This window comes from Orycteropus afer, unplaced genomic scaffold (assembly GCF_000298275.1).
Source record: "Orycteropus afer afer isolate SDZICR_OR568_19922 unplaced genomic scaffold, OryAfe1.0 scaffold00058, whole genome shotgun sequence".
In the NCBI taxonomy this organism is placed as follows: Eukaryota; Metazoa; Chordata; class Mammalia; order Tubulidentata; family Orycteropodidae; genus Orycteropus; species Orycteropus afer.
The window spans coordinates 11735965-11756845 of NW_006921645.1; the positions used below are offsets into that span (position 1 = coordinate 11735965).

A 20881-nucleotide genomic window follows, 5' to 3' on the forward strand; every position below is an offset into this window, starting at 1 on the left:
GAAATAAAACAAAAATCCTCACAACTGGACCAATGAGCAGCAACACAATAAATGGAGAGAAGATTGAGGTTGTCAAAGAAGTCACGTTGCTTGGTTCTACAATCGATGCCAATGGAAGCAGCAGTCAGGACATTAGACAACATGTAGCACTGGGTAGGTCAGCTGTGAAGGAACTCTTTCAAGTGCTGAGGAGCAAGGATATCTCCTTGAGGACTAAGGTGTACCTGACACAGGCCATGGTATTTCCAGTTGCCTGGTATGCATGTGAGAGCTGGGCAATGAATAAGGAAGACCAAAGGAGAGTTGATGCTTTTGAGTTGTGGTGCTGGCAAAGAATGCTGAAAGTACCATGGAGTGCTAAAAGAACTAACAGGTCTGTCCTGGAGGAAGTGCACCCTAAATGCTCCTTGGAAGTAAGAATGGCCAGACTTCATCTCACCTCTTTTGGCCATGTTGTCAGAAGGGACCATTCCCTGGAGAAGGATATCATGCTTGGTAAGGTGGAGGGTCGAAGAAAGAGGGGGAGGCCTTCAACGAAATGGATTGACACAATGGCTGCAATGATGGGCTCAGGTATAGCAGGGATCGTGGAGCTGGTGCGGGATTGGGCGATATTTCGTTCTGTGCATAGGGTCGCTGTGAGTAGGAGACGACTCGACAGCACCTAACAACAACAACAACAAACATGAAACAATGTACATGTACGCAATGCAAACGCAGCCACTGCCATGGAGTTGGATCCAATTCATAGTGACCCCTCCTTTGGTTTCTGAGGCTGTATTACTATGGAAGTAGATTGCCCAACCTTCCTGCCAAGGAGTGGCTGGTGGATTTGAACCACCAGCCTTCTGGTTAGCAGTCAAATGCCTTAGGCACTATGCCACCAGGGCTCCCATACATATGTAGTAAAAGTAAGAACATGCTCAGAAAGGATATATGTCAACCTCAGAATAATGATTATTTCTGAAAAGGGACAAAGGAAGAAGGATGGCAAGGCTTTTGCAGTATTCACAACATTTTATTTATTTAACAAAGAAAGATCTGAAGAAAAATAATGCAAAATGTTAAGATATGTGAAAAATCAATGGTGGGTATGTGAATGTATGCTGTATCTTTTTCTGTTTATTTTGGAATATTTGAAGTACTTAATATTTTAAAATAAAGACATAAATATCTGTATTCAATAATACCCACATTTGGTTTTTGGTGAACTAACTAGCTGTGAGTCAAAATTTCCTCAATAGCAGAAGATTAACTAGTCTTACAGATTGGAAAGTTTTATTAGGTATGATGCTGCTTTATGGTGAAATGTGATAGTTAAGGTTGTGTGTCAGCTTGGCTGGGCTTGGTTTTGAGTGGGTTTTGAGTGATATGGCAGCTGGATGCTGTTATTCCCCATGATGATACTGTAATCACTTCTATGGTGGAATCTCCTGTGAGCAGCTAAATAATTGCCTTCGGAGTGTGACCTGCTTCCAGTATATATGGAGAACTCTGAGAAAGATCTGGAGCTTTTTGGCACATTTTGGGCTGTATTGCTGGCTGACCTTGGGACTTTTCATGCACTTGAACCAGTGCCTGCCGTGTTGATCTTGGAATTGTGCCATTTTAGCTGCTCATCTTGGGTTTGTCAGCCTCAGCAGCCAGCAGCTACATGATTAGAAGCCTCCATCTCCATTGGGCCTGGAACTAGAGGCAGATCTAAAGCCCAAGGTTGAGGGGCCTTCACCTAGCCCCTATACCTAACACTCTGAATTGGACTACTAGCCTCCTAAATTATAAGAGAATAAATTCCTGTATGTTGTAGCAGCACTAAAACACAAAGACAGGAAGGGAAAGATTTTTCAAAGTCACCACACAAAAGAACTCCAAATCATTTGGCAGTTACAGTTTTATCAATCAGCAAGCACTTTATCACATGAATGTGAAAAGTTAGCTAGTTCACATTAACTCTGCAAAGGAGAAGTTGTGTCTTTATTGTCAGTGGCAATTGATCAAATCAGGAAAAGAAAAATAGAAGAAACAAACTTTCTTTCTACAGTTTATCCATTTCTTTAAAAAAAAAATTTTAAGAGTATATATTTATATATAGCTATTGGTGGTTGTATATATTTGTAGCATTTTTCTCCTTGTTGGAACACTGGACTTGGTAGTTCAAGCTTCAGATTTCTCATGCTGCCATTTTCTAGTTTATGTTTTTGGGCACATTACTTAACCTGTATGACCCTCAGTTTCATTATTCGTGAGGATAATCACAATTAAATATGCATCCTGTTATCAGTGCAATGATAGACACATAGACCAGTGGAACAGAATTAAGAGTCCAGAAATAGATCCATCCACCTATGGACAGCTGATCTTTGACAAAAGACTAAAACTCATTCAATGGGGAAAAGATAGTCTCTTCGACAATTGTTGCTGGCAAAACTAGATATCCACTTGCAGAAAAATGAAACAGGATCCGTACCTCACACCCTACACAAAATCAAACTCAAGATGGATCAAAGACCTAAATGTAAAACCCAAAACTATAAAGTTCATCAAAGATAAAATAGGGTCTAACCTCAGAACCCTCACTTATGGTGTATATATAGACTATCAAGCACAACCCAAAATGCACAAACAGCAGAAGATAAACTAGTTTACTGGGACCTTCTAAAAATTAAGTTCTTATGTGCATCAAAAGTCTGCTTCACAAGAGTAAAAAGAAACTACAGATTGAGAATAAATATTTGGCAGTGACATGTCTGACAAGGGACTTATTTCTAAAATTTATAGAAAATATCACCACCTCAACATCAAGAAGACAAACAATCCAATTCAAAAATGGGGAAAGGATATGAACAGACACCTCACCCAAGAAGATATTCAGGCAGCCAGCAAACATGAAGAAATGCTACCAATCATCAACCTTTGTTGTTGTTGTTGTTATGTACCGTCGAGTCAAACCCGACTCATAGCGACCCCTCCTTGGGTTTCCAAGGCAGTATCACTACGGAAGTAGGATTTGAGGCAGTATCTCTACAGAAGTAGATTGCCCCATCTTCCTTCCTAGGAGTGGCTGGTGGGTTTGAACCGCCAGCTGTCTGGTTAGCAGGCAAGTGTCTTAGCCACTATGCTACCAGAGCTCCCCATCAACCATTAGAGAGATGCAAATCAAAATACCAATGAGATGTCATCTCACTCCAGCAATAATTGTTGATGTTGTTATGTGCTGCAGTAATAGCAGAGGTTAACAGGACAGAAAACAACAAGTGCTGGCAAGGGTGTGCAGAGATACCATTAGAAATACCATTTGGTCCAGCAATACCATTACTAGGAATATATCCTAAAGAGGTGAACCCAAGACATGAATTAGTAATATGCACATCCATGTTCATCACAGCACTATTTACAATAGCAAAGAGATGGAAGCAACCTAAGTGCCCATCAACAGATGAATGAGTAACCAAACTATGGTCCATACACACAGTGAAATACTGTGCAACGTTAAAGAATAATGAAGAATCAGTGAATCACCTCACAACGTGGATGAACTTAGAAGACATTATGCTGAGTAAAATAAGTCAATCACAGAAGGACAAATATTATATGAGTCCATTATTATAAAAAGTCAAGAAAAGGTTTATGCAGGGAAAGGAATTTTCTTTGTTGGTTATCAGGGATGGTAGGGGAGGAGAAGGGAGGGAAAATAGATGGATAATTAAGAGACAAGTTTGATATAGGTGAAGGGATTTTAAAAAAGAGAAAGAAATAAGATTAGCCATTAGTTGATAGTTTTTGAACTTAGGTTATGGGCACATGTGGGTTCATTGCAGTAGTCTTTGTTTATGTTTTAAATGTTTTATACATTTTTTTTAATAAAATTAGAAGGTTAAAAAGAAGATTAAATATGAAAGCACCAAAATGCTAAATAACTATTATTTGAATCTGAAGTTACATAAATCTGTATCTTTATAAACTTGCCTTTTTGGAAGTGAGCCCTTTTTGGATGTGTGAATTTTTTAGTTGCTTTATTACAGAGAAATCAACAACTGATGATGATGTACAAAAATCAGACATTTCATCAAGTAGTCAAGGAGTGATTGAAAAGGAATCTTTGGGGCCTCTTCTTCTGGAGGTAGGTATTCTCATTGACCTAGAAAGTAATCAAAATTTTTGCTTTTCTTTTATGTTTTATAGGTAATTAATAAATTATAAAACAAAGTAAAGATTTTAAGGTTTTTTTTGTGATCATTTTATTATGAAAACTATTTGCGAGTTGTTACTATTTCAGGATTAAATGTGAATAATGAAAATGAAAATTTTTCATAAAGGCATTCTAAGTAGTCAGATGGGAAACTGAAGCCTACTGTATGGTTATGACTTTATTTCTAGGGTGGTTAGGACTAGTTGGGAAAATAAAACATTGTAGAATTACTTAGCTAGCAAGTGCTATCTGTGTATCTGCTGTAGAATTTCACTTTTGAGTGAGGGATACCTCACTTTATTACAATAGGTTTGTTCCTGAGAAGTTTTCGGACTAAAATTTTAAAAATTATTTGTTTAAACAGTCTAAGGGGACTCATTATTTTAATAACTTACTATCAAACTTTGTAAGGAGAAGAACTTTACACCTTGAATAATCACTGTGTCATACTTCCCTTTGCCTATCTTATCTTTGCTCTTTCTATTCTCAACACAGATGTTTTGTTTGAAGCAGGCCCATCACCTTTACTGCTTCCTCTTGTGCATGTGTGTATAAAAAATACATATATATGTGCATACACACACTCATTCCCTGGTATACACTTTCTATCTCTATAGTCTTCCTACCCAGTCAAACTTGCATAGGCCTTTTTATTTTCTAACTCCATTATACTTTTTGTCCTATTACCCTATCTGTTCCTCTGTCTTTTGTATTAGCCATAGTTCCTTTGTCATTGATATTAATGTGAGGACATTGTCAAAATTCAGTTCTTGCTTTTCCAACCCCAGAATATCATCTATTTTCATAGTTTCTTTCATCTCTATACAAATGACACCCACTTCTTACCTTTATTTCTTCCCCATATTCCATCCCTGTACTTCTGGCAAGCTGCTAGATATCTTTCAACCCTCCTGTTAGCAACTAGTCCCTGGATGACACAAACAGTTAAGCATTCAACTACTAGCTTAAAGGTTGGTGGTTTGAACCCACCCAGAGATGCCTCAGAACACAGGCCTGGTGATATGCTTCAGTAAAGATCATAACCTTGAAAACCCTGTGGAGCAGCTCTATTCTGCACATATGGGGTCTCCATGAGTTAAAATCCACTCGATGGCAACTAACAAAAGCAACCAGCCACATATTATACTAGACAATACTGATATAATTTTGCCATCACTGCAGAAGCTCCTATTTGACAGCATTGGTCTAGGGAGACTTTTCTAGATGGATTATCTGTATTTTTTTAAAGCAGGCAAATATGCACCATAATATGAGTAATTCTAGCTATTAGTTTCAATTTATTCCTTTTTTAAAAAACATAAAGTGGAAGTAGCATGAGTTAAGACTGAAGGTATTGAAGGGAATTTCATCACATGTAAAGAGAGATTGGTATTAGAATTTATTTACTCAACAAATATTTTATGAATACCTAGTATATGTCAAGGAGCTCTGGTGGTGCATTGTTAAAATGCTCAGTTAAACAAAAAATTGGCCACTCCATGGGAGAAGGATGTGATAGTCTGCTTCAGTGAAGATTTGCAGCCTTGGAAACCCTGTGGGGCAGTTCTGTCCTGGAGGGTTGCTATGAGTCAGATTTAAAGCACTGGGTTTGGTTTTGGTTTTTGGACTATATGTCAAACACTGGATATTTGCCTCATGGAATTGTTAGGAAAATTGAATGCAGCCATTTCTTAGAGTGCTTGACATATAGTACTCAGCAGTAGAGATATTTTTTGTTACCATTGTTACTGAATTCCTCATTTCCCAATGGCTCTTAACTCTTGCAACCAAGTCTAAATTCTTCTGCCTACTTTTCAGTCTCTGTGTTACCTGTGTTAGCCCTCCTTCTTCCCATTGGCTGTTAAGAAAAACATCTCTGTTTTAGTCAAGGAGTTCTCCCTATACCTTACATGTGCCTCCCCGTCTTACTTTAGATCATTCATCCAGTTTAAAAGAAAGGAAAATAAAAGAGCCAAAAAACGTATTGTTTTTTCCCTATATCTGCTTTCCCAAGGAAAGACACTTACATACCAGAGCCCTAAAGTCAGTCATAAAGGTGTCTGCCCAAATGCTGTTTTATTCTGCCTCAGTGAGATTCTTTTCTGTCCCTTCTGCCATTACCTTAATTCAGTCTTGTTTGAGCTGGATTATTGTAACAGTATTGCAGCTAGTCTCCTTGTTCTCTAATCTGTGTGCCACACCCATTGCCAGAAGGGTCTTCATAAAAGCAGATCATGTCAGTCTCCTGCTGAAAAACAATGACTTCAAGATAATCCCCATTGCCTCCAGAATAAATTCCTTATTTATTTGCTTTGCTTTGAAGCTGAAAAAAAAAAAAAAAAACTTTTTACTGTCAAGTATAATGTAAACATGGGAGCTCTGGTAGCATAGTGCATTTCACTGCTAACCAGAAGGCTGGCAGTTCAATCCCACCAGCCACTCCTCAGAAAGAAACCCAAGGAGGGGTCACTATAAATCGGATCCAACTCAATGGCAGTGCGTACTCTATGCTAAAGGAGCCTTGGTGGCACAGTGGCTAAGTGCTTGGCTACTGACTGAAAGGTCAGATGTTCAAAACCACCCAGTGGCTCTGAGGGAGAAAAGACCTAGCAGTCTGCTCCTGTAAAGATTGCAGCTTTGGAAACCCTATGGGGCAGTTCTACTTTGTCCTATAGGGTTGCCATGAGACGGAATTGACTATATGGCACATAACAACAACTCTATGCTAACCTTTATGGATTCCCCTGTTGTACTATATTGTAATTGTCTTTTCCCTTTAGAATGTATACAGTTGTTGAGAGTTATGGTTTAGTCCCAGAATGTTGTCCAGTTCTGACACATAGGTGATACTCTATGAAATTTGTGTAGTTATTTAAAATCGGGGCCCTGTCAGATGCCTTGGCCAGTATGAACCCTGCTATGAGAAGGCACAAGGTGATCCTCTTTAGGGTGACAATCCTGGATGCAGAGAAAAACCTCTCAGATTGATTATGTTCCACTTATTGGACAGTCATTTGTTATCTCCTGGGGGCAGCATAACATATGACCAACTATCAGGACTTGGAGAAACAGGAAGATTCCTTCCCAGAAACACAGTTGGAAGTTAAATATATATGCACAACATATGAGGAAAACTTGTAGAACAAGTATTAGCAGATTATATTAATCTGGTAAATTTTTGTAAATTAGAATAGTCACAAAGAATATTCCCTGAAATGTTACAGGTATTATCACTTGGGAGTAGAATTTTGGTGAATCTTCTACTATTGTCCTTGTTTTAATGTTTAAAAAATATTATAATTGTATACAGTATTTCATATAATAAAAAACAAAATGAGGAAGTTAAATTGTCTCTATATAGATTCAATCAGTAACTAACAACATTTTAAAGAATTTTACTTTAAAAAAATAGACAAATCTGTATTTTAACTATCCTTATTTTCATATAAACTGCAAGGCAAATAAATATATGGGGATTACCTGCTATGAGATATATAGCTAATCTGACTTAAACACAATTAAGTTAGATATGAGGGTGCATCCTTGTGCTTATCTAAACCCAAAATAGTTTAGCAAAGGGTTTATGTTAGTGCTGAAGTTTTTAGATTATTAATATCACATCCCTCCTTTATGTTGTGGTCTAAGTGAGATGTAGTGATAGAGGTCAGGTAGAAATAAAAGCTTTATTCCTTTTTGTTTTTGCAAAAAAAATTATTGGCAGTATTTTTAATAATCATTATTTAAAAAAATATTGTGATGCAGTGATCTGAGGATGTAGTTCTAAGTTCAGTTTGTTTCAGTACTTGGTTTAAGTAATCATCTTAGCTGAAAAAGATACCTCATAAAAATGAGATGGATGCTAAAACAAAAGTGCAAATAAAATTAAAAAATGCAAATAGTAAACTCATTAGATGAGTTTACTAAATCCTGATACTCACTGCTAACCAGAAGGCTGGCAGTTCAAACCCACTAGCCACTCCTCGGAAGGAAGGTTGGGTATTCCTACTTCCGTAGTGATACTGCCTCGGAAACCCAAGGAGGGATCGCTATGAGTCGGGGCAAATAACAACAACAACTACAACACCCACCAGTTATGCAAAGATTTTAATTGAAATTCCGTCTTCCTCGATCTCAAACTGTGATTCCTCCAAACTAATTAGAAGATGTTGCATTTTAACATTTTTAACAAATGGCTCAAAGCCCACTGAAACTCTAGAAACTTTTATACAGGTAATGAATTCTAAATTTTTAAACTGAAGATATGAGATAATTTTTTATAAAATTGCAACAAAATCCATGTTTACATGCTGTCTCTATAACATAAGTCTTTTTTTTTTTTTTTTAAAGCAGCTTGCTTTTAATTCATTCTTCAGATTTCATCCTTAAATGTTGAAGGGACAAAATTGTGCCTATTTTATGGAAAATATCTGCTAGATAGCATATTAGCACCAACCATTTGTCATCATAGAAGAGGCCAGCAAATTTGGAACACTTGCCTTAAAAAAAAAAATAAAAAGCTGTTCATCTTTGTTAGATGTTTCACCACATCAGCAAAATCCTATGATACAAGGACTTTTATGGTCATTTCATATTTTGTTATAATTTCTTTAAATGTTCTACAATTGAAAGGTCTTAGTTTATTACTTACTGCTACATTCTGCAGCAAGTGAACTGCAGTATGTTCTAATAAACTGAAAAATTACAAGTAAGTGCCATTGTCAGTCTGTGTTCTGGATCTTCCCTCAAGATTCCACTGTTTGTGATATGTGACCATCTGGGCTGAGTGAGGCTCCAGGATGTCAGTATGTTCATTAAACTTAATTTTTCCCTTATGTTTTAGATTACAATATAAATTAAGGTTCTAAGGTTTTCTTTACTCCAGTGGATATTACGTGCCCCTTTTGGGGCATATGCATCTTCCTTTGGAGACCCCAGTCTCCATTGCAAAGGAGCCCTTTGTGATTTGGCTCGTGTCCACCTCTCTCGACTCATTTCCTGGCACAGACCTGCCTTGTACCATATACTCCAGTAATTCCAAATTGCTTAGCAGTGTCCTTTATGTAGCATGCTCTCCCCTCCACCTAGAATAGCCTTCCCTTGTTCTTCTTAGCCTTCTTCATTATACCAACTCATTATAGCATAACAGGGAGAGGTCTATAAAGAGCCTTCCTTTGCCCTCCCCTCACCACACTCCAAGTTAGATATCCTTCTGTTTGTCATAGAATATTCTGTGTATGTCTCTGATACTGCATTTATCACTAGTATTTTGTTGTTTCTCTCTCTCTCGTACTGTACAAGTTCCTTGAGGGACCTATGTAATTTAGAAATTTATATGATTGAAGGAATGGGACAATAATTTACTTTACATCTGCTGCCATAAAATTTATTACTAAGTAAGAAGGGTAATATATTCATTCATGCCTACTTGAAACATTAATATCTAGACTGTTTAAAAATCCCATCCGTTCTACATAACATATATTTCTGATCTCTCTTTCAGATTTTTTTTTTTTTTAATTGTGGTTTAGGTGAGCATTTAAAGAGCAAATTAGTTTTCCATTCAACAATATTATCACGTTGTGTATCATGACATTAGTTGCAATGCCTTAATGTAACAACACTCTTCCCAGTCCTCCCTGGGTTCCCTGTTTCCATTTACCTTTCTTTCCTGCCCTGTCTTGCCTTCTAAGCTTTGTTTTTAGGCAAATGTTACTCTCTTTTGGTTCTCATCTCTTTTTTAATAGAGAAATATATATGCCTGTCATTATTTATTTTCCTTTTTATCTTCTAACCTCCCAACTCTTAATCCTTTTTTTGGGGCTTTGCAGGCTTTGGATGGATTTTTCTTTGTTGTGAACTGTGAAGGGAGAATTGTATTTGTGTCAGAGAATGTGACCAGCTACTTGGGCTACAATCAGGAAGAATTAATGAATACAAGCGTCTACAGCATACTGCACGTGGGAGATCATGCAGAATTTGTGAAGAATCTGCTACCAAAATCACTAGGTAAAAAGAAGTTTGTATTTAAAAAGAAGTTTGTTTTTTAAAAGAATACTGATTCCCTGAAGCTTCTCCTTATATTACATATTAAGTATATAATATACCGTAATTATTTTTATAATTTAATATAATGTTCTAATATATAATAATAACATAATATTTAAAAACTATTTTTGAATGTAGTTTCAGCTTGTCCCAAGGACTCTCTTAATTAGATCTACCGTGTTGTCATTTGATAAACTCTCCTTATTATTTCCTGTGAAACAGACAAGCCTGGGAAGAATGTAGGAAACATAGAATTTTGATATCTCATGTTGAATGTCACCCTTTTCTCATAGGGTGATCCCCTTACCCCAGTCTGAAAATATAATAATAGTATATTTGTTGACATGGAAGGGAGTAGAGCAGTATTGTGCATATGTGTGTCTATGGGTATATGTGTGTGTACACAAATGTGTGTGTGTTAGTACTTTTTAGACATGGATTGAATTCCCATCTGGAGTAATTTGAGCATTAAAAGTTTATTTTAAAATTTTTAATTATTGTGTATACCTTTTAATAGTATAGAAAAGAGTAGGAACAAGAAAACTAAGGAAGGAAGAACCCAAGTGGGAAGGGTAACAGGAGACCAAACAATTGTAACTTCAATTAGTAATATGTAACCAGAGTACTAAGTCCTGCTTTAAGAAATAAGTATATAAAGTTATCTAAGAGAAACTATTCTGCTTAGTCTGTCTATTAACTGGCAGAATATATTTAAAAAAAAAAACAAGAACAAAGATAGTTTGAGGTAAATCTATCAAAAGTAGTGTGGCTTCATCACTAATCAAGACCAGTCAAGGTCTGGACTGTATTAACATGGAAAGATTTGAGGTCACCGCATGATAGGAAACTTCTCCTGTAAGATGTGGATACCTGCTGACTTTTCAGAAATGTAGCAGTCGCGGAGAACGTTCCACTTCTTTCATTGGATCCCAGGATTTCCAGCTCAGAAGCCTTTTAAGAATATACATTTTCAATTATTTCTTATATAAAGTGAGATTTATGATATATTAATTCTAATGTGATGAGACTTATTTATTTGGGAGCTCCGTAACTGGATTTTTTCCAATTAGGCAAACTAATTAAAAAATATTTTTGTAATTATTATTTAAAGAACTTTTTAATAACAGTATAATCTCTTAAGGTGACTACTCATTTTTGTATAAACAAGGTCTAGTATATCTGCCAAAAAAGAGCTATCTTAATACTTAACATAGTTAAATGATGGATTGGCTCAGCCATTAGCACCATGAATTATTAGCATGGATTGGTTTATCAGACTATCCATTCCAGAGTTAATTCCCGAGTTATAGAAGGAGTAGATTTGGTTGGCAATGTATTTGAGGATTTCACTTGGATTTGTTCACTTTTGCTTTTTTCTGTAACTTCTGATACTTGCAGAAGCTTTGAGGATTGGCATCTCCTTCTGTGCAGTAACCTCAGATGTACAAATGAAGGGGGGATGTCATCAAATAGCTCATAGGAACATTCTTTTCACCCTCTTCTCTGTATTATACCACAATCATGTGACAGTAGTAGAAGGCAAAACAGTTAGCTGCCTTGCCATAAGAAGCTTCTGCTTGAAATGCCCTTTGTTTTCAATTTTTATTATATTTGCAAAAAAGAGACAAATATATATATATCTTACCCACACCCTACTCAATTTAAAAAAAAAAAAAAAAAAAGGAGGAAGAAAGAACAAAAGTCAAGAAGAAAAGAAAGAATAGACAGTCATATTGCATGTTGTTGTTGTTATGTACCATCAAGTCGGACTCATAGCGACCCGTCCTTGGGTTTCCGAGGTGGTATCACTACGGAAGCAGAGCTTTGGTAACATAGTGCCTAAGGCACTTGACTGCTAACCTGAAGGCTGGCGGTTCAAACCCACCAGCCACTCCTCGGAAGGAAGGTGGGGCAATCTATTTCCAGTAGTGATACTAAGGTAGGCAGTGAAGCTGAACAGTGGAGAGTTCCTCTGATATCACTGTATATAATACATTTTTTACCCTGGTCTGCACTCTGCATTTCTTTTGTTCTGCCTTTTGTGAAGTTTAAGGACTACTGACATAAGAGTTTAACTGAGCTTCTAATTTTCTACATTGTTCCCTTAAGGAAATGGGAGGCTTATTTCTTCTTGGAAAAGAAAGAGGAGTATGTGTTTATAGCAACCAGGAACTTGAAATGATTGTTCCTATTGAAATCATTAGTTTAATACTTGAATGATAACATTAAGGGATAGTACATGTTTTTGTAGAATTTTAGAGTGTAGGGGACTTTAAACATAATATAATTGATCCTTTTATTTTAAAGATGAGGCAAGTAAGAATCAGAGATTAAGTAATTTACCCAAAGCTCACAGCTAGCTAATAGCCAAATGCAGGACTCCTCACTCCAGTATAGGTTTGTTTCCATTATGATTTGCTTCCTCTAACAGTTCCAGAATGCTAAGATGGAAAAAAGAGAAGAAAGTCAATGGAAAATATAAGGGAATAAAACCAGTTGGAATATAAGAGAAGCAGCCTTAAAAATCCTCTGACTGCCACCATGGTTTGAACATGACATGGAAACAGGACCCACCACAGAGTGATTCTTGAAATACACAGATACCATTTTTTATAACTGAATGTAATTTTCTTATACTCTATTGGGTAGCGTTTCTGTTAATAGCAGTCTTTTTTATGTGATAACTCACCAATTACCTGGTATATTCAAGGCATGGTAGTATATGAACTATGTGAACAAAATAAAGCAGAAGGAAAATGGTTATAAGAAACAAAGATTGCTTTCCACCTAGTCTAGATAATTGTTTGAGTCATAGACTCCTTTGAGAAACTGTGAATCCTCTCGCCTCAAAAAATGCACGTGTACACAAAGTTTTGCACACAGTGTTGGATCTCCTGAAGCCCATCCTTAAGAATCCATGACTGTCAAGTGAAAAGCCTTATTTAACAATGCACCTTTGATTTTTCTCCTGTCTTTTTATTGCCAGAGTGTAACTAGAAACAGAGAAAAGCTCATTAATTCATTGCTTAAAATTCCGAGCAGGATAGCTAAGCTATTGGTTTTTAAGTTTTGTCTTTATTTACAAAGACTGTTAATGAATTAGGGTATATGTAAAGGATGCTTTAAGTGAGGCCTGGTAGTGCAGTGGTTAAAACGCTTGGCTGCTAACCAAAAGGTTGGCCATTGAAACCCACCAGCTACTCCACTGGAGTAAGTTGTTAACAGTCGGCTTCTGCAAAGAATGTAGCCTTGGAAACCCTGTGATGCAGTTCTTTATCCTGTATGGTCACTATGAGTCAGAATCAACTTGATGGCAGTGGATTTTTTGGTTGTGGGGTAAGGGATGCTTTACTTCTAATGAGGAAAAAACTCTATACATTTTATTGGGAATCTTATAGTTTTCTAGTTGGTAGATGTTTAGATTTACTAAAGAAGGTAAGTTTCCTATTGCCCCAGGGTAGTGTTATCTCTGATGAGCCAGTCTGTCTGTATTTTAATCTGAGTATCTAATTAAGCAGGTGGCTTAAGGTATATCTCTTGGACTACTTTCAAAGTTTGTACTTTTCCACCTCATTCACAGGCACGTATTCAATTTTCTTCCCACAGTAAATGGAGTTCCTTGGCCTCAGGAGGCAACACGCCGAAATAGCCATACCTTTAACTGCAGGATGCTAATTCACCCTCCAGATGAGCCGGGCGCTGAGAACCAAGAAGCTTGCCAGCGGTATGAAGTAATGCAGTGTTTCACCGTGTCGCAGCCAAAATCAATCCAAGAGGATGGAGAAGGTAAAGCAAAGGGTCATTTTAAAGGGTTTGATAGCTTTTTCCATATCTTAAGGAAGAAGGTAATTAAATATACACTGTCTGCTTCCGATGGCGTTTTTTATTACTATACATCATAGGAGCTCTTCAATTTGCTCTACGTATCTCTCTTAATTTTTAAGCCAAAAACAATTGCTAACATCTAAAATAATTTCTTTAATATGCCCCCAAATTCTCAGTTTTGAGCTGGCATTCCCACTAAAAATGTCAAATTCAAACCAACTTGTTGCCTAGGAATAAGAGATGTAATGAACTGCTGCCAGTTGGAAGGGAGCAGATATAGCAGGCTGCTGAACAGCTCTGAATTTTAGGAGGTTTCAAGTTTAGACTGTAGGGAACATGAGAGATTAGAGTTGGCATTTTTAGGGCCATACAAAGTAATTTATAAGAAGAAAGCTTATAAACAGATGAAAACATATAACTGATGGCTCTAATATGAACTGGAATTAATTTAAAATGTGACCGTGAATGAATTTTCCATGGAAACTTAGATTATACTAAGTTTAGGAACACACACAAATTGGGAACTGAAGGATCAGGGAAGATAAATTAAAAAATAAAAAAAAAAAACCCGCTGCCATCAAGTCAATTCTGATTTTTAGGACAGACTGGAACTGCCCCATAGGGTTTCCAAGACTGTTAATCTTTACAGAAGCAGACTGTCTCAAGTTAGCCCTGCAGAGTGGCTGGTGGGTAGGAACTGCTGACCTTTCAGTTAGCAGCCAAATGCCTTGACCACTGCACCACTAGAGCTCCTTTCAGAGAAGGGAATAAAGGTATAAAAGACCATGTATTACTGGATCCCACCAGGGAATGTGTGTCAGAAGCAACTGGGCACTTTTACAAAATACACTTGCCAAGTCTTTTTCATATATGATTAAATTCATCTTTAGCTGAGGGATACTGTGTATGGTACCCTCAAAAACAAATTCGGGAATGGGACTTTGAAGAAATTGGATATCCTAAAAAGAAAGTAAAGGGCAAGCTAATGGTTCTCCAGAAATAGTTAAATGTTATTTTTCTCATATGGTAATTATTATCTGCCCTATGTTTATAAGAATGACTACTGAGAAGTATGGAAAATTGATTGTAAACTGTATTTTTAAAAAAACTTCTGTGCTGCTTAAATGTAACCAAAATTTAATTCTTCTACTTGTTATCTTGTAAGTACATGAGATGTACCAGTCTGTCTCCTCTGGTTTAATTTATTATACTAACTAGAGCTCTACCTAAAGAGCTCTGGTAGTGATGTGCTTAAAGCATTTCACTGCTAACCAGAAGGTCAGTGGGTCAAACCCACCAACTGCTCCACAGAAGAAAGATGAGGCAGTCTGTTTCTGTAAAGATTTACAGCCTTGGAAACCACTCCATGGTAGTGATGAGTCAGAATCCACTCCATGGTAGTGAATTTTTGTTTGTTTGTTTGTTGGTTGGTTTTTGGTTTAGATCTCTACCTAGAGTTACCAGTTTTAGGTTGCTAGCATTTTTTTTTTCCTAATATGATACTGCCTCGGAAACCCAAGGTGGGGTCACTATGAGTCGGGTCCAACTCGACGGCACATAACAACAACAACAACAATATACTATTAGATCAAAATGATTCCAATATTATTGTCAGGTCATATAACATGTAATGTTTATAAAAACCATTAAAGGCATCTGATGGATGTAAATCATTTTCTTCCCCCTTTTCTTCAATTTGCCTTTCTTGTTTTGGACAGATTTCCAGTCATGTTTGATTTGCATCGCACGTCGATTACCTCGGCCTCCAGCTATTACAGGTGTCGAATCCTTTATGACCAAGCAAGATACTACAGGTAATAACTGTAAAGTTCAAAATATTACATAAGTGTTAATAGTGTGACTATGCCCTTAAAACTAATTATTTCCACAACATTATATCCTTTTTTTTTTTTCTATGATATTTGACTTCTGCTCATTAGTCTACAGAAAATGTTTTAAAAAGTGGTCTTGCTATTGTGGTTATAGTTACTGTAATCATTATCATAGGCAATTTGCTGAGGAGAACAATTTTTTATGACTAGTCATAGTTATAGATTAAAATATTTTAAGAAATTTGGCTGTGTAAATATAAATATATTTATTTATAAGTGGGTATGAATATGGTAGTTATAATATTATACTAAAATGTATCTGTATTTGTCTTTTTCCCTTTAATCTTTTTCTTTAAATTCATTCAACACACTTTAAGTGCCTAGAAGTGTGTGTCACTGTGTGGTTGCTCAGGGTGATTGCATAGTTCAGCAAAAAGCAAGATGTAATTTCAAATTATGAAATGTTTTCTGATGGAAAAGGTGTGTAATGGTATAAGGGGAGCTAACAGGGAGGGCCTATTTTAAAATTAACTGGTCAGACAGGCCTTGAGACCTAAAGGAGGAGGTGGTAGTGGCCATACGAAGTATGGGTATTGGAGTGGGAGCAGTAAGGAAGAGTCTTGAGGCCAGAAAGGGTTTCCTGATTGAGGAAGCAGAGCTGCAAAGTCCTAAGACTGATAAGATAGAGAGGTCTGTTAGAACTGAAAAAGAGCTGTAGAGCCACAAAGTGAATAACAGTGAGAGTGGCCTAAAAATAAGGCCTTCTTTGTAAAGGCGTGCTCCAGGTTTGATTTTCAGCAAAAGTAAATTATTCTTGTTCTCTGTAATTTATATTTTTATATATTATTTTGTTTTATCTTCACTTTAACACAAGGTTTTCATAATTTTAACATCTGTTGTATATGTATCACTCAGTTTCCTAATTTTAAAATAGAGATACCGGTTGTTGTTGTTATGTCCTGTCGAGTCGGCCCCGACTCATAGCGACCCCTCCTTGGGTTTCCGAGACAGTATCACTACGGAAGAAGTATTGCCCAACCTTCCTTCCAAGGAGTGGCTGGTGGGTTTGAACCGCCAGCTGTCTGGTTAGCAGGCAAGTGTCTTAGCTACTATGCTACTGGAGGTATATATAAATTTGTTTTTCAGCAGATTGAGATTTAAAACATCATTTATCTTGTATCTTATTCTCTATCAAAGTTTTAGTGTACATTTTGACCTTAATATTGTTTATAGGATCCTGTCACATTATTTATTAATGTTTTTATTTCCAGAAATCTAATATGCCTATTGGATGCTTTGTTTTTGTGTTTTTAAAAATAAGCTTTCAAATTCTTGCTGAAGAGCAGGCAGGATAAATTATCACCCATAACAGAAAATGATGAACAGAATGTCTAGGAGCATGGAGAGATAGCATCTGGGGTGGTAATTTTCTGTTACCATACCTTTCTTTATTCCCTTTCTAAGTCTACCCTGTTCATGTTCCTTTTCATTTTCCACCAATGAGCAGCATTGAAAAAATTTAATAAACCCTTATTGAAACCCAAACATACTTTTGCATGGTGGAAAAATGGGATCCACTTAAAAATAAGGCTGGTCTTTTGGGTCAATAATTGGTGAATATAAAAATAAATAAAGGCTTTGAGAGAGAGCAGAAAGTTTGCTGTAAAAGGTGATGATCAGGCCACTTAATGAGTGTGGGAGATGAGGGAACCTTAAAAGTTATGAGGATAATTTAGGAAGAAAGCATTTCAGCTTTTCTTCAAATTGCATTTCTAAAAGTTGAATCTTAAATTGTATTGTTTTAAAAGAAAAATGTTATCACTTGCAGTTTTGTTTCTGATCCAAGGACCCAGCATTAAAATCTTAGATACATCTAAAATATGTATAAAATGATATCTATCTATGTGGAACCTGATGATTAATGGTTAAATTTTCAGCTGCTACCTGAAAGGCTGGCAGTTTAAACCCACCCAGTGGCTCTGCCGAGGAAAGACTCATAAAGGTTCACAGCCGAGGAGCCTTCGGGCAGTTCTGCTCTGTCACATCGGCTTACTAGGAGTCAGAATTGACTCTCTGGCACCTAACAACAACAGGTCATAAAGTAATTGTAGAGCTGGAGGGAACCTCAGAGACTATAGAAGCCAGCCTACTTATTTTACAAATGAAGAAATGGTGGCTTGACCAAGATCATGTAACTAATTGCTGAGAACTGGAATCTTTAAACTGTATTATAAAACTTTCCTTTATATTACATTGCCTTCCACTGAAGCACTATTATAAGGACATAACTGTACTTATATACACTTAAGATACAAAAGATACCAAAGAAATGTGAAGTATACTTAAAGTGTAAAACTAGTATTTTATTCTATCATAGAATTGATTTAACTAAAAATAATGGACTAGCTATAATAAATATTAAACATTTAATGTCTTAAATTTTAGTAGTAGTATTTAACACTGCAGAGAATGGCCCATGTTCCTTAAAAAAGAAAAATATCTTCTACCAGGAAATGTTGAAGAGTGGTTTTTGTTTGTTTGGTTGGTTGGTTGGTTGGTTGTTAGAACTTGCCTCTAGCAAGCTGGAGTATTCTAAATCACCCCATTCATGATCCTATCCTACATGGTCATGACATGACCTGACCATTTGGTGCCATTACTGATAATTTATTCACTTTCTCCCATCCCATTTCAGACTCTCTTACTTTCTTGCTCTCTTGTGGGCCAACAATGACATCAACACATAAGTGTGTGCCCACACACACCCTCCTAGTCACTGCCTATGAAAAGTATTTTTACATATGACAAATAATCTAACAACAGAATCCCTGCTACAACCAGCTCCTGATCTCTGGCTTAATAAAACTCGCTCCTGTCAAGTAGACTCTGACTCATAGTGACCCCCATTGGATTTCCAACACTGTAAATCTTTTCAGAAGCAAACTGCCTTGTCTTTCTTCCGAAGAGCAGCTGATGGGTTCGAACTACCGACCTTTTGTTTGTTGTTGTTGTTATGTTTTGCCATCGAATCGGATCTGACTCATGGCGACCCCTCCTTGAGTTTCCAAAGCGGTATCGCTATGTAGATTGCCCAGCCTTCCTTCCGAGGAGTGGCTAGTGGGTTTGAACCGCCAGCCTTCTTGTTAGCAGTCAAATGCCTTAGGCATCACACCACCAGAGCTCCTTGACCTTTTGTTTAGCAGCCAAATTCCTTAACCACTACACATCAGAGCTTCTTTGACTTAATAAAAAACAAAGTTAAATAAAATTCTTAGAAAATCCAAAATTGTGTATAGTTTCAGTCACAGTGTTCACCTGACTTTCCCAAAACTGTTCATAAATAACAAAAGCCCTTCATTGAATTTAGTTTCTTTTCTTTACCTTCTACAACTAAGCCAAGACTTGGGCAACAACCTGATCAGACTGGAGTACATCAGATTCCAGACCCTAACTAAGTTAAAGAGGTCTAATGAATATTTTATTTCTAAGCAAACCAAGTAATATATATATAAAGGAAAGGATTAGTTAAAATGTGGAGGCATAAACAAGTATGATAAATTTGAATAGATTGTGTGAGAAAAGGGAAAATGGGGAAAAGTAACAAGTCATTTCACAGAAGAGGAAACATGAGTGGTATATAAACATGAAAATTACTCAATTTCATTAATAATTAGGAAAATACAAATTCAGATCATAATGAGATCCTGGAGTGCCTAAGGCACTTGACTGCTAACCAGAAGGCTGGCAGTTCAAACCCACTAGCCGCTCCACGGACGGAAGGTTGGACAATCTACTTTCATAGTGATACCACCTCAGAAACCCAAGGAGGGGTCGCTATGAGTCGGGCTGACTCGACAGCACATAACAACAGCAATAATTAGAAAAAATAGATACCTGACAATACCAAGTGATAGAGAGGATGTTGAATTAACAGTAAGTTTTATAAACTGCAAGGAGCTCTGATGGCATAGTGGTTAAGACATTTGGGTGCTAACTGGAAGATCAGTGGTCAAACCCACCAGCCACTTCATGGAAGAAAGATGAGACGGTCTGCTTCCATAAAGATTTACAGCTTTGGAAAGCCAACAGAGGTCACTATGAGTCAGAATGGATTTGATGGCAGTGAGTTTGTGTTTTTTGTTTTTTTATAAACTGCTAGTGAAAGCATGGGGTGGTATGTGTTTCTTGAAAATAGTTTAATGATATAAAATGGATAATATTAAAAAAATGATGAAAAGAAGGATGTTAAGCATTCATATAACCTGTAACCAGTCTTCCTACTTGGTATATACCTTTGAGAAACTTTCACACATATGCACAAGGGAAGATGTTCATGGCAGCATTGATTGCAGAATGGTGGGAACAGTCGAGGCCCATTGACAGGAAAATGAAAAGGCAGGTGGATGCAGCAGGGGAGGAGTATACTCATAACAGAGTGGTATTGTTACTTTCAAATTCTGAAGTTAGGGAGTAGGTTTGCAGGTTTTCATTTATTAGTAGAATTCTTAATTTACATAGATCTTACATGTGTTATTTTGTGTCAATAAAGGAATGTAGAGCAAAATTAAACAGATCTGATTAATCACAAACTGGACTCATTAGCTCCTGATTAGCTGAAAAATAACTTCCCTGAATTCTCTAGTAGCTATTTAGGAAATTTGTTTAAATATGATAACTATAGCAGATTACCACTACATTTTATAAAGCATATATTCAGTCTGCATAATGCCTAGCAAACCTTAGCTTACTACCTTTTTCTGATTTGACTTTTGTTGCCTTCAGTCTTTGTTTACTCTTAAGTGTAATATTGCTAATAGCCGAAGAGGAGATAGAAAGGGAAAGACTTGCTTACTTTCTCAAAATCAGTCTACTTATTTAATGAAAATTAGTTTAAACCAAAACAGTATATTTCATTTCTGCCTCTCCTTCCCCAATAAAGATCTTGTTCTTGTTGTTGTTATGTGCCGTCGAGTCGGCCCCGACTCATAGC

General features: G+C 36.7%; 1 protein-coding gene across 1 annotated transcript in view; it reads left to right on the plus strand.

The window, feature by feature from the left end:
- The window catches only part of NCOA1 (nuclear receptor coactivator 1), a 121774-nt gene that overhangs the window by 26863 nt on the left and 74030 nt on the right, over positions 1-20881 (plus strand). The window contains exons 3-6 of the mRNA XM_007939273.2: positions 4023-4120; positions 10018-10195; positions 13841-14020; positions 15778-15873. Of these exons, the coding sequence (XP_007937464.1) occupies positions 4023-4120; positions 10018-10195; positions 13841-14020; positions 15778-15873 (552 nt within the window). The remainder of the gene's footprint in view (positions 1-4022; positions 4121-10017; positions 10196-13840; positions 14021-15777; positions 15874-20881) is intronic.